The sequence below is a fragment of the Salvia hispanica genome, chromosome 3, assembly GCF_023119035.1.
Source record: "Salvia hispanica cultivar TCC Black 2014 chromosome 3, UniMelb_Shisp_WGS_1.0, whole genome shotgun sequence".
Lineage (NCBI taxonomy): Eukaryota > Viridiplantae > Streptophyta > Magnoliopsida > Lamiales > Lamiaceae > Salvia > Salvia hispanica.
In genome coordinates this window covers 18,899,710-18,913,220 of record NC_062967.1, presented here as the reverse complement: position 1 = coordinate 18,913,220, position 13,511 = coordinate 18,899,710, and the positions used below count along the sequence as shown (strand labels likewise).

The 13,511-nt window shown below is 36.9% G+C and overlaps 1 protein-coding gene across 7 annotated transcripts; it reads right to left on the bottom strand.

Annotated features, from left to right (window-relative positions):
• Nucleotides 1-2,967: 2,967 nt before the first annotated feature.
• LOC125213563 (helicase-like transcription factor CHR28) lies at nucleotides 2,968-11,516 on the bottom strand. Of its 7 annotated transcripts, none has more exons than XM_048114181.1 (11): nucleotides 10,605-11,516; nucleotides 10,485-10,527; nucleotides 9,107-10,287; nucleotides 7,486-7,557; nucleotides 6,957-7,034; nucleotides 5,981-6,869; nucleotides 5,251-5,381; nucleotides 4,941-5,162; nucleotides 3,824-4,426; nucleotides 3,528-3,737; nucleotides 2,968-3,422 (listed from the first exon to the last, which is right to left on the bottom strand). In XM_048114181.1, exons 1-11 carry the CDS (start codon nucleotides 10,620-10,622, stop codon nucleotides 3,315-3,317), a joined length of 3,555 nt encoding a protein of 1,184 aa, XP_047970138.1. In that variant the 5' UTR covers nucleotides 10,623-11,516; the 3' UTR covers nucleotides 2,968-3,314. The 7 variants fall into 7 exon arrangements, with proteins under 7 accessions (XP_047970138.1, XP_047970139.1, XP_047970140.1 ...); XM_048114182.1 differs by having other exon boundaries at nucleotides 10,481-10,527; nucleotides 10,651-11,516; XM_048114183.1 differs by having other exon boundaries at nucleotides 10,651-11,516.
• Nucleotides 11,517-13,511: the final 1,995 nt, after the last annotated feature.

The following is a 13,511-nucleotide window of genomic DNA, read 5'->3' as shown; positions in this document are numbered from 1 at the left end:
ATGCTACCTTCACCTCTCTTCTCACACACATACACATGTTTTGTAGTATTTTATAAAGTTAAAATGGGGAGCGTTGGATAGGAATCTTACCTTTAATATCAAGAATACTCAAACGAAAATGGACCTTTAACCCACCAAAAGTAACCATCTCTCTCTCTCATCAACAAAGAGTGGGTGAAATTGTGAAGATAGGTATGTGCTTTTATCTTTCTTTAGTAGTAGTATTAATTTAAGATTATGATTAGGTAAAAACATGAATAATTTTAATTCTACTTATAGTGACATGGTAAGTGGAGTAGTTTTCTTTCACCAATCTTCAGTTTTAAGTCACCAAATTCCAAAAATATTGAATATGTGACGGATTTTTCATTTGTGGTCATTGGTTAGGCTGGATGATCTTTCACATTAATGGATCAGTATTGGATATAAAGCAATTTACATATAGAAAATTGGTAAAAGAAAAACCATGAACTTTCACCAAAATTTTATATTTCCCACAACCTTTGAAAGTGCTCTTAAAAATCACGTTTTTTTCAAATTGCGTGAATTTCCCACACTAAAGTTTTCGGCATAAATTTTGCCTACATGTAATAGTCGAAGCTTTATTCTATCTTGTTGGGAAGATGAAACTGAAGACAATATGGATGCTCTAGAATTAGTGTCAGCATTCCATGCAGGCAAAACTTGTGCCGGAAATTTTAGCATGGGAAATCCACACATTCGATCAGTTAATAACTTCTACCATTTTTAAAAGACAATATGGATGCTCTTGAATCGCACCTGGCGGGCCAGCGGCGGGCTGAGCCGGTTGTGGTTGTCGAGGGAGGCGGCGATGCTGAGGCCGTCGGAGTAGTAATTCTGCATTCTCGAAATGCCCTGCTTCAGCACGAGGCAGATTTCCCAAAGCTTGGAGCTCTCGTCCATGTATTCATCCAGCCATCTCTCACCTACTGGGAGGTGAAGTTTCGGCACAAGTAAGGTCAATTGTGTGTGGAATGATCTGACGAGAGAAAGGGCTCTTTGGAAGAATTGAATCGACATGACGTTGCTAGACATGAAGTCTCTCTCAAGATCGTGTACGTGAAGAATAAGCGTCGAGGTAGATAGCTAAATAAACACGATGGATGGGTGCATGTAGACGTGGCTCAGCAGGGGATTAAATCACACATGACGCACATGATAAAGAATGAGAGTAAGTTAGATTGGTGATAGTTTGTTAGATCTGCTTTTGCTCATCTATAAGAACATAATTTCCCTTCGGTTGTAAGATCATATTATGAATTAATGCAAAGTTCTCCCTTCTCCTCTCCTTCGTCTTCTACGAGCAATTCCTTTTGTATAGGTGCGATTCGAGTTGTTGTTCTACCCTCCGGTGACCCCACTGGCGGATCTAGGGGGCAGGAGGGGGCGGTCGCCCCCTCCGTGCGACTAATTTCCTCTTATCCGGACGTAAAATTACCATATCCGCCCTTTCCGTTTGCACCGACGTCGTCCCGAAAATCGAAAAAAATTGTCATTTTTGCCCTAAACCAACCTACTAGTATATATTTCGCCCCCTGCGTTCATGAATCTTGGATCCGCCACTGGGTGACCCCAATACCGCATCACTATACCACGTGTAAGGAAGTTGTAGAAGCCGTTGACAGTGGTGGGATCCATCATAAGCAGGTGCAGACACTGTGTTAAGAGGTTAATGTGAGTTATATAGAGCTCGGATCCCAGGTAAATGTGAGTTATATAGGGCTTGGATTCCCCTACTGTGGAGGGAGGATCCCCTGCTTTGAAGATAGGTGACCACCAAAAGTAACCACCTCTCTCTCTCTCTCATCAACAAAGAGTTGGTGAAATTGTGAAGATAGGTATGTGCTTTTATCTTTCTTTAATAAATAATTTTAATTTAAGATTAGATAATAACAAGAATAATTTTAATTCTACTTATAGTGAGTCAGTGACCAATGACATGGTCAGTGGTTTTCTTTCACCAATCTTTAGGTTTTACAAAGTATAAAGTAGAGAGAATAAAGTAAGAAAGAGAAAAAAGTTAGCATATATGTAAATGGCTCAACTATGAAGAAACTTACCGAAATGGAAAAATGACTCAACTATGAAGAAACAGAGGGAGAAGTATGTGTAATAGGCAAAGCTATATTCCATCTTTTTGGAAAGATGAAACTGATGATAATATGGATGCTTAGAATTAGTGTCAGCATTCCACGTAGGCAAAATTTATGCCAGAAACTTTAGTGTGAGAAATCCGCACAATTCGAAAAGTTGGTGATTTTTACCACTTTTAAAGGTTGTAGGAAATATCAGATTTTTTTTAAGTTCATTGTTTTTCGGACCAATTTCCGTATAAACCAACTTTAAAATCCATGGAACAAAAATTGTGGTTATCAATTTAGTATAACCCAATATTTATACATGGAATGTGGAGAAATTTTCTATCAAATTAATAATATATTGATAGGTTTGTGTTAAAATGACAACACCTCTTAAAGTGACACTGTGACACCACGTATCCAGCAATATTAAAAACACTACACACCTTTTATGATTGCCACATGACAGCTGATTATTTTTCCACGTGTACAAATGATTGGCTAGAAATTATGGTATGATGTTACTTTAAGAGGTGCTATGTTGGTATATTTAGAGAGTTTCCACTGGATCTATATCTAGTTGGAAATGTGCTATATATATTTCCTCTTGTTAAAGATTTATTTGTATGAACAGGATTGCTATCTTGGTATTCTTTGAGTAGGAATTTATTTCACATTTAACATTAGTTCATCTGAACATATATATTTAAATACAAATTATTTTTAACTAAACCTACTTTATTTTTATTTATATTTTTATCGTCATACTATTATCAATTATCAGCTCAATGGCTAATAAGAATTTTAATATTCTAATAAAAACATTCAAATCATATATTAGCTCTTAAAAGTCAATCGAGGGTCACAGTGAAAATGTGAAATCAAGTTCATCTAGGGCAATAAGGAAAAAGCATCCCAAATATCCAGTACAAGGAACAAAAATGAGTATATTTCCCACCCTACAAGGAAGAAGAAGAGCCACTGACTGACATGTACTCCTACAATTGATATGCATCTAAGCTAGTAGTATTTCATATACATAGTGAACTCTCAAAAGCAAAATCAGTGGGCCAAAAAATCAGATCATCTCAGTCCTGGCAAAATCTTTGAAAATATTCCCAGTATGCTAGAGCTTCATTACCACTTCAGCTGTCGTTAACCAATAAAGAAGGAATCGCAGAAAGAATACGAGTCGAGCCAACCTCAATAACATCCCTAATCACCCCTAAACAGATACTTCAGATCTTCCACTGTGAGTCGACTCTGTTTCGTGCTTGTTTCGCCCTCTCCATATGCATATGCAACCATCCTCCTCTTCCTTTGCTGGAGAAGACCAAAATATTTGCATAAAAGAAATGAAGAGTTAGTTTCACATGATGACATGATCAAACATACAATCCAAAACAAAATCTTGAAAAGAAAATGTACCTGTAGGGCCAAAATGCGATCTTCCACTGTGTCCTTCACAGTTAGCCGATAAACTGAAACAGGGCGTTTCTGCCCGATACGATGCGCTCTATCTATAGCTTGATCTTCAGTCGTCGGGTTCCACCATAGGTCCAAAAGGAGCACATTACAAGCTGCCACCATGTTCAGTCCGAGGCTCGCTGCTTTCAGAGACATGATCATAACAGAAACCTGAAACAAAGAAGCTTTATTTACAGAATTGAAATCAAGATGACACGAGGCGAATCAATTATCAGGCTGCCAATAATCATACAAACCTCGGGAAGAAGATTGAAGTCTTTAACGGCTCTATCTCTAGCACCAATAGGCATTGTACCATCAAGTCTACGATACTGAATGTTATTACTTTTTAAACACGATTCTAGCAAATCCAACATCCCAGTCCACTGGGAGAACACGATGGCTTTCTGCCCCACAGCCTCGACCGAATTGTTCGGGTCTCTACGTACGTTCGATGTTCTGCTATCATCCCCAGAATCACTACGCGAATTTTCTGAGTCATAGCCTCCTCCGATATTATCTGAGGAACCCGTTTTTGTGGCACAATCATGTGCTTTAGAGAGGGACAACAAGATGTCGAGAGCAGCCCTGATTTTGGAAGAACCTTGAGGACTTCTTAATATCTGAGGTACAGAAGAGTCAGCGACTCCAGAACCAGGGCAGTCGGCAGTACTTTCTGTACTCAGTTGACCAAACATAGCAGTCCGTAGTGTGATTACAGAAAATATCTTAGACATATTAAGAGGCTTTTTGCATTTCTTGGCCGGACACTCGGTGTCGTCACCTGATATACGCTCCAATATGCACTGATTGCAAAAGACATGTCCGCATACAGTTACAGCAGCGTCCTCGGGGGGATCCTGAAAGAGTAACGTTTTAAGCTCAACTTTAAACTTTAGTAATTAAGAGAAGCCGAGTAGTCTACAAATAACATAAAAATAAATATAGACAAAATTTTGGAACCATTAAGTTGAGAATGGAAGATAGGATTCATTGGTTCAAATATAACAGGAGAACCATCTGTAATACACTACAATGTAAGGATCAGAATCGAGGTCCATTGAAAAAAAAAATGGAATTGTAGATTTTCATCATAAAATAAACAGAGATTTAGGAAGATTCGTAAATTAGTAGTGCTCGCAAGCTACCAGTACCTTCCTAAATAAAGAAAAATCTAACAAGCAGTTTTAGCTTGGCATCATATACCATTTAAAAGAAGATAGTCTGACCGAAAACTCAAACTAGTGCATCTACAATAGCAACCATGAAGCACAAGGAAAGCAAGAAAAAGTAAGCATTTTTTTAATAAGGAAATGACCAGAACCTCAAATGAGAAAGATTAGATAACAAAATGACCCACAAAAAATTGCTTACATTGCAAATTCCACAGATTGCCAAAGAACCTTCCAAACAATTTAGAAGGAAACTTTGTTCTTCCGGAGGAAGCTTCTTTACAGTCTCAATTGATGAAGTATTTTTTGCAGTAGAACTGTAGTCTTTAACAAGAAGAGGGTGATCGCAAGCTTGTCGAAGTCGTAGAAGCATTAATAATATGTTGACATAATTCTGTTTCAGAGTGCCAGCTGCTTGATATTCCTATTATATGCATAGAAAAAGAGGTTAATATCCTATATCAGCTTAATATATGTGTAACTAGAGGTCTGATTGAAGTTTAAAAACATACTGCAAACTGAGCACGTGAATCAGCCTCGAGGCTGCAGTAGAAATCACGCTCCTCCTTAGAAAATTCGACCTTTTTCAGTTCAATAGTTTTTGGCGGGAGATCAATAATCGGTTCCCCATCAAGAAGAGTACCTGGATAAAAAAGAATACATCCAAATAATATCAACCTCTAGAAGGATGACATCCGGTTAAAGATAGTTCATAATTGCAGAGCCAAGCAGGACCTTCGAACTGAAGAACTGATTTCCCATCCATTAATATGTATCACCAAATAAAGCTAGCACGGTTTTCAAATATTAAGCCAAAATAGATGTGTTTAATCATGCTCAGGCTATCGTGGACCTAAAACCAATCCTATAGGTTAACAAGTAGGGTGTATATTCCTTTAATCCATTCCTTCTTTTCCATCCTTATAAAAAAGATATCACCCTTTCTTATTCATCCTTTTCACTCCAAAGTCCAAAGAGAGAGATATTATCGCCAATAGCGCATGATTATCCCCATTGGAGTAAAAAGGATGAAATAGGAAAGGGTGAAATCCTTTTTCGTAGATAAATTTAGAAAAGAGAGAGGAATTTAAAGGGAGAGGATTTTCTTATCCCTCATTTTCCTTATACCTCAAAGCAAATGCACCCGTTAAGTATAATCTATACTATGGAGGAAGACAAACAATTTTTTATCACTGCAGACAGCTTAACTTACAGTAAAACCAGATCCAAAGATACTTTTACCTTTTGTTCGACGCAACATTATAGTCTTCAGCACCGCTTGTAACTTTTTGTAACCATCCCTCGGATTCTTACTGATTGGCTCCTTTAGTTGCTCACAGAAAGTCCCAAAGACGGCATACGGCTCATGTCTAAGAAATCTGAAATAGCTATAAAGATCATCTATTGCATTCTGCATAGGAGTCCCTGATAAGCACCATCTTCTTTTAGCACGAAGACCCCAGCAAGCCCTAGCTGCCTGAGTTCGATGATTCTTAATACTCTGAGCCTCATCCAGTACAACCCTAAACCATCCAACCTGGGCAAGAGGTCCAGATGCATTTTCAAGCAATTCATTGTCGATTCCACTGCGACTCTTCTTGCTCTTAGAGGATTTCTTGTCAGGAAGCTTCCTTTTTCCACCAGATGAGTAGTCTTTATATGATGAGGAACCTATGAGGTCATCATGTTCATTAACAACAGGCTGTTTTGGCACCTCCATGCTCACAATTGCATATGTTGTAACCACCACATCGTATTTGGACAGCTCAAGTGGATCCTTTGTACGATTGCTTCCATAATATACTAGAACAGAGAGATCAGCTTCTTTAGTTACTTTGTTGTGCAACTCTTCAGACCACTGTCGGAGAACACTCGTTGGACACACAATAAGGGTGCCACCAGAAGGCCTGCCCTTTGCTTGCACAGGTATCTTGCAGTTGTTGATAGGATATCCATTAACCACGATATGCTCAGCTCCTTCGGTAGCATGGCCCTTTCCAAGAACGCCATCATCATCATCCAAATCAAACATTTCTGTCACACCTTGTTTCACATTAGTTTTAGAAGCTTTGGACAAAGGGGCCCTCTCCTTTAGAATGAGTGCAATTGTCGATATCGTCTTTCCAAGTCCCTGCCAAAATCGAAATATAAGAATGGTTTCATGGAGATTACCACGGGATATACCCAGAAAGTAAATAAGTAACACCACCAAAGGAACCTGATCATCGGCAAGAATCCCACCAGAGCAACACGCACTCCTTGTTTCCTTCTTAGCCATCCAAGATAAAGCAATTCGCTGCAAGGAAACTCAAATAAAATCAGTAGTAATTTAATGTACAATTAAAGAGATGCAGTAGTATTTTAAGTTTTTAACTACAGGAGATATTCATGGTCACCCCTATCTTTGGCAGTCTAAAAACCAAGATAGTTCTACCATAAAGAGTCAAACTTCGAATCAAATTCCTGACAGCCTGACAATTACAAAGTGATGGGTCTTAACTACAGCAACATTTGGTGAAATGAAAGATTTTTTTTCAACAATATTCTTAAATGGACATAAATTAAGAATTTGCATCAGACTCTCTTGAGGTTGAGGTTGAAGACACACTGGAAAAATATAAACAACACGAAAGTATCCATGATAAGGATACCCACACAACACAGTTTCTACATGCAGCTTTTTCCTTGACCAAAAATACAAAACAACAAAATTGTCATCAAATAAACATGAAATTATGTGTTGTTACCTGGTGTTTCAGCAGGGACACAGATAAAGCACCATCTGGTGGACAAGCTTCAAATTTTTGCCGCGAAAGATCCTGAAATGGAACAAAATCTTGTATAAGTATTATCTCAAACTACTCAAGATCAAACACTCTCAAAGAAATGTCCCATGTTATTTTTCAGGTACAGCAAGTTCACACCTCAGTGTCAAACCATGAAACTGCAACCAATAAAATACTATCACACCAGGAAATTAAACGCTGAGTATTCAGAAAGCCAATAACGGAAAAATAATGTCAGTACAAAATGGAATGTTGTCAGAGCAAGTATGGGAAAAATGAATCCCTTGTAATATAGGAATGCTGTACTGAAAAATATGCAGCACTTCTACTTTCCCTTTTTCAACCGAAAAAGGCTTTCCAATTGAGGGCACAAATTTTCTGTATAAAATACAAGAGGATTTGGCACTATGTATTTAACACAATTGGTCCATGCAATATTTTACTATCACAACGAATTTTCATGCTTTTTACCCATTAAGTTCAGTACGAGAAAAATACAGCAACAACGCAGCTTAGATATATATCCCAAGACTGAAGTCCAAATAATAGCAATCAATACCAACAACTAAAAGCTTGATAAAGTTCAAAACTTTTAGAAGAAGATACTAACTTAGATTTTCTTTTATAACCACATCCTAAGGTTGAAGTCTCCACAAACTAAATAACACATCAAAATTGTTTTGTTTAGTTCAAATGTGAGGTAGTCGAAGAATATGATTGTTACTTTAGACAAAATACCTAGTCTAAACAGAGTATTGCATAAGATGTTATACTATGTTCCGGTAAAAGGAAAGAAAAGATATACTTCCTCTGTCTACGAAAAAATATATACTCCCTCCATAGCAAATTAATCGAGGCGTATCTTTTTGGCATGGAATTTGGGAAAGTAATGTTTAATTAGTAAAGTGGAGAGAGATAAATTAGGAAAAGAATAAAGTAGATCAATGAAGAGAGAATAAATCAATACAATAAGAGGGATTAAAAGTGTTGATTTTTGCTAAAAGAGGAAATGACACATTTAACTTAGGACGTCTCAAAAATGAATACAAATCAATTAACTTGGGATAGAGGGAGTAACATTTGACCGGAACAGGTGTTTAAAATGATGTTGCTGGATGTGTATTTAGAAGAGAAGGATCTCACTATGTAGACACAAGTGTGGTTTTTTATGAATAAGAAATGTTTGTAAAGTGAAAATATGAAGTAGTAAAGTGTTTGGTCATGTCCTAAAATGAGAAAAAAAAAAAAAACTTTTGTGGACGAAAAATGAGGCAAATGCTATCTATATAGTTTTCATGGACGGAGGAACTATATGAATTAGAAGCCACATAATGATGGCAACAACGAACTCAGAAAAGACAAAATGTTAATTCAAGTGTACATCTGAGAGACCAAAAAATAAAATGTTCATTCAGTTGTAAATCTAAGAACATCCACTAATAACTATATCTCTTGATGCTTTAAATTATAACTACAATATAGATATAGTAGAACTAGTGGTTAGGTACAGAGAAAGAAAGTTAACAGTATAACAACTTAATGTAAGCTTGCAGAGACAGCACAAGGCTGATTAGAGATTCACCTGCGCTGCAACTCGGAAAATTACTCTTTCGTCAGTTGGTTTCCGCCTTGAATGTGTTTTTACCATTTGGGTGCAGGGGCTCCTAGATGTCATAACCTGTTTAGTGCCGACCGAGCTTTCATTCATCGCAACATGATTTGGACGTGCTGGAGCACTCGTATCCTCAAGAACACGCAAACCAGAATCATCATCAGCGTTGCTTTGATCAGATGTCTTACTCTGACAGTCGTGGAACTTTGGCACCTCTTTTTCCATCTTTATCATATTAGTTGCTGGGATGACTGATGGGCATGGCATAACTCCAGGATGCTCTGAAACCTCCAGGCCAGGTTTCCGATTTTTAGCAACAGCGGGAGAACTTTTAACAGAAATAGCACCAGACATGCCAGGAGAAGGGTGAGTTCTCCTTAACTGAAAAAGCTCCTCTGTTTTAACCTTTGAATTGATACCGTAATTCATACATGATGACCACTCAGTGCCTTGGCCCCCATTACTGACATAATTGACTTCAGAAGCTCTGGCAACGATATTAGAAGGATCTTCGGTCTCATTTCCACTGGCAGGCATATCTTGGTATTTTATTTGAAAACGATTCACTTGGCAGAAATCTGAAAAATCATGGTTATGAATAGCATTACGGAAACTATTGCAGGAAGATGTTCCAGTGTAGTTGGGTGTTTCAACCGGAGCTAAGTCATCTCCTTTTTCATCAGAAGACTGTTGAACAATATAAGGACTATTCAAATCAAATTGTTCTCTGTGACTTGGTGTCTCAAAAGGAGCTTCCTCGGAATTGTTGTTGTAATAAGGTGAGGAATAGTGAAAACCACCATGCATATCCGTATAGGAAAATTTATCATCGTGACTAATCTGGGATGATGAAGGCTCAAGCATTTCAGAATAACGTAAGCTGGAATTCCAATCATGTTTCACTAAACTGTTGGAAGGTTCCCACCTAGATTCTGAGGGCCCAATCTTGTCTTCTGCACACAGTATCTCAGGCACATCGAAATAGCCATTGCCTTGACTAAACTGGGGTGCAGGTCCAAGCATTTCACCATCCGGATTGCAGGGATTCCAAGCAGATTCCACAAAACCGTCTAAAAGCCCCCTTTTAGATTCCGAGGCTTCAGAGTTATGCATGTCGTTAACCCAGAACATGTCTTCAGGAGTTTGCATTCCTATCAAAGTAACATTAGATCGTTTGACTAGGATGAAATGAGGTACATGAAGATAGAATCTTTAACCTTATTGACAAAAAAACGCAAGTAGAACCAAAGGGAACCGCTGACTCCAACCACACCCATTACAAATATGAAGACAAACCAAATATTACTTCGAATAAAGAGATGCAGAAGAGAAACATATGCTTACCAACCTGTAAAGTCATTAACACGAGATAAATTAGCCAACCTATTATCCTGCAAATTGTAAGTAACATTGTTAAAATCAAAACAACATTCTATGTTCAAATAAGATCATATGATTGACATGCCACCGTGAAAATTAACAGCATGGCAGGGAGTCATAATGCAAGGAAAAACCAGATGTTAAAATGATGGGAAACAATGCAGAAAAGCCATTTGAGACAGTTTTGTGAACACTATCCCGACGGGCCAACGAATGCCCCAATTCAGTCGGAAAATGTCGCCACTAGATCTTGCAAATGGTACACTGTTCAGCTTGGATTGAACACAATGCAATGGTCTTTTATGAACTCAGGAAACAAGAAATCCTGCAACATCATTCACAAAATTGCACCAAAACCAAACTTCACATATCACAACAAGTTCCAAATCAAGCTATTCACTGACACCAAATCACAAACCCCAAAACCCTTCAATTTTACAGCTACATTTAGAATTTCAGCAAAATTCCACCAATAAAATCAAAGGTGAAAAAATGAAGACAGAATTAACCAGTGGAGGATTAGAAGGCTCTTCCATGATTCTCCAAAGAGTATCAATTTCTAATAAATCAAACTCGTCCCCAATTTCCCCCTTCTCCGGCGATCCCCCTTCTTCCTCCACCATCATCACCTCAAACTCACCTTTCTTCTTTAGAGATTAAAAAAACAACAGCTAAATTTCCACCAAAAACGCGGAATTAGGAAGTGTCGGTACAAAATTGAGGAGAGAGAGAATTTGTAACGGACAATCAATTAGAAAAGGGGATCGATGAAGCGCGGTCACATTTGGAATTGGAAAGGATTAGGAAAGTAGGAGATAAGAAAATCAGAGTCATATTCAATTTGAACTGCATTTCTTCGAGGAAGACTGCATTGTGAAATCATCATCTCTCTCTGCAACTGTACATTCTTCTATTCAAAGCTAGATTCTTTATCTCTGCGGGCTAAATTCTGCTTTGAGAGCATTCAATCACTGATATTCTTTCTTGTCGGAAAACTTTCTTTTAAAATCCAAGTTTGTTTAAGTACTTATTAAAGTAATAGACGCATGAGCCTCACGTGTCTCTTGTCAACTTGGCTTAAAAAAAAAGAAAGGAGCGGTTTGGCCTAATAAATAAAGGGAACTGCTTTTGACTTTTGCACTGATTCTCAAAGTAGACGAGACGCAGTCATTTTTTATTATCTAAAAGAAATGGCTCAATAATCTTGGAATAGAGGGGGCATGTGAATTAATATTCTGATTTTGTAATATTTACTTGTCTCTCCTCCCAGTTTGCTACTGTCGTATGGAATCTTTGCAAGCTAAATATAAAGTTATTGGATATTTCATAGTATCAAAATCAAAATTTGATTTAGGCCATTTCACAACAAGTAAATTACAATGATCCCAAAATTTTGCTATTTATAAATTTAGATCCCTGAAAAATAAAAAATTTATGAAGTTTGCACTTTTAACATTACTTTTCCTAATACTCTGTCTATTTCGCAATAGTAGAGTCAATTTTTTTTAATACAGAGATTAAGAAAGAGAGTATTAAATGTAGTAAGGGAAGAGATATTAATGTAAAAAGGGATAAAAGTAGAGAGAATAAAGTAAGAAACTGAATAAAGTAAGAGGGGAGAAATGTATTACTATGGTGGAATGTTCCAAAATGAAAAAATGGCTTAAGTACTGCGGAATGGAGGAAGTATATACTATAAGCTATAAAGGATACTTTAGCTCAGTTTCACATAATCAAATAGTTAAAATCCTAAAAATACCATTATCTACATTAAAATAGACATTTTTGTAATAGGTATCGAGACCACATAGAGGACAATAACTATAAAAGCTATTAAAACTAAAAGAAAGTAATAAATTCGTTTGTTTGAAGAAGTTGACATTAACCTAGAAAGCTTTTAAAAGGCAAAGACTTGTGATTAACGAAAGAAGGAAGAACTACTCCTAATTTGGTTCGAGTTGCTTATTATTATGTTTCATATTTCCTGAATGAATTTTTGTTTTCTAGGATTCTACCATTATTTTACACTTCCCCATAGCCGATAAGTTGTTCGAGGAATTGTGCACCGATAATAAAATGATCATGTCTCCTAGGCTCTATTTACTAACCTATCATTCCAATAGATGCATGGTTAGGTTAATTTCGAAACCGGATCAACGACCCGCCCTTAAGACTAAGGATGTCAATCGGGTAAGCTCAGCGTGTTTCTGGCCAACCTTACTCGGGTTGTAGGTCAATCGGGTGCAGACTAATTGGGTTGTGATTTGTATCTGGTTTAAAAGTTCAACCCAAACCCTAAAGGTTCGGGTTTCGAGCTAGCCCACCGAGCTAATCGGATTTCTGCTGATAAAATTAACACATAATCAATCCAATACATAATGATAAAAATGAGTTATATTTATAGGATATAAAACATTTAATTATGATAATTATAAGATATACATGCTTACACTCAAACATGATCAAATACTAATTTTACGATTTGTATAAATAAAGCAAAACATAAACATATTTCAAGAATTTTAAAGCATGTTTAGAAATTTAAATATTTTTTTAGAGAATTTAAAGTTTCTAATTTATTTATCTATTATTATATTAAAAAAGTAATAATAAAAAATTAATAGTATATAGTAATATATTCCCTCCTTCCCAACTTACTCGAGTCGTATTCCATTTTAGGTTGTCCCAACTTACTTGAGTCGTATTCCATTTTGGGTTGTTCCAAGTTACGTGAGTCATTTCTCTTTTTAGCTAAAAACAAAACATCTAACCACACATACTTTATTCTTTCTTTTACTTTACCATCTCTCATCTCTCTTACTCCCTCCGTCCCACTCAAGATGACCACATTTTTTAGTGGCACGAGATAGGATGTATTGTTAGGTGGCTTAAAGTAGAGAGAAAAAAGGTAGTTGAATATTTTAATGAGGAGAGAGAAGAGAGGAGGTTATTTCCATAATTGGAAAGTAGTCATATTGATTGGGACAAACAAAAA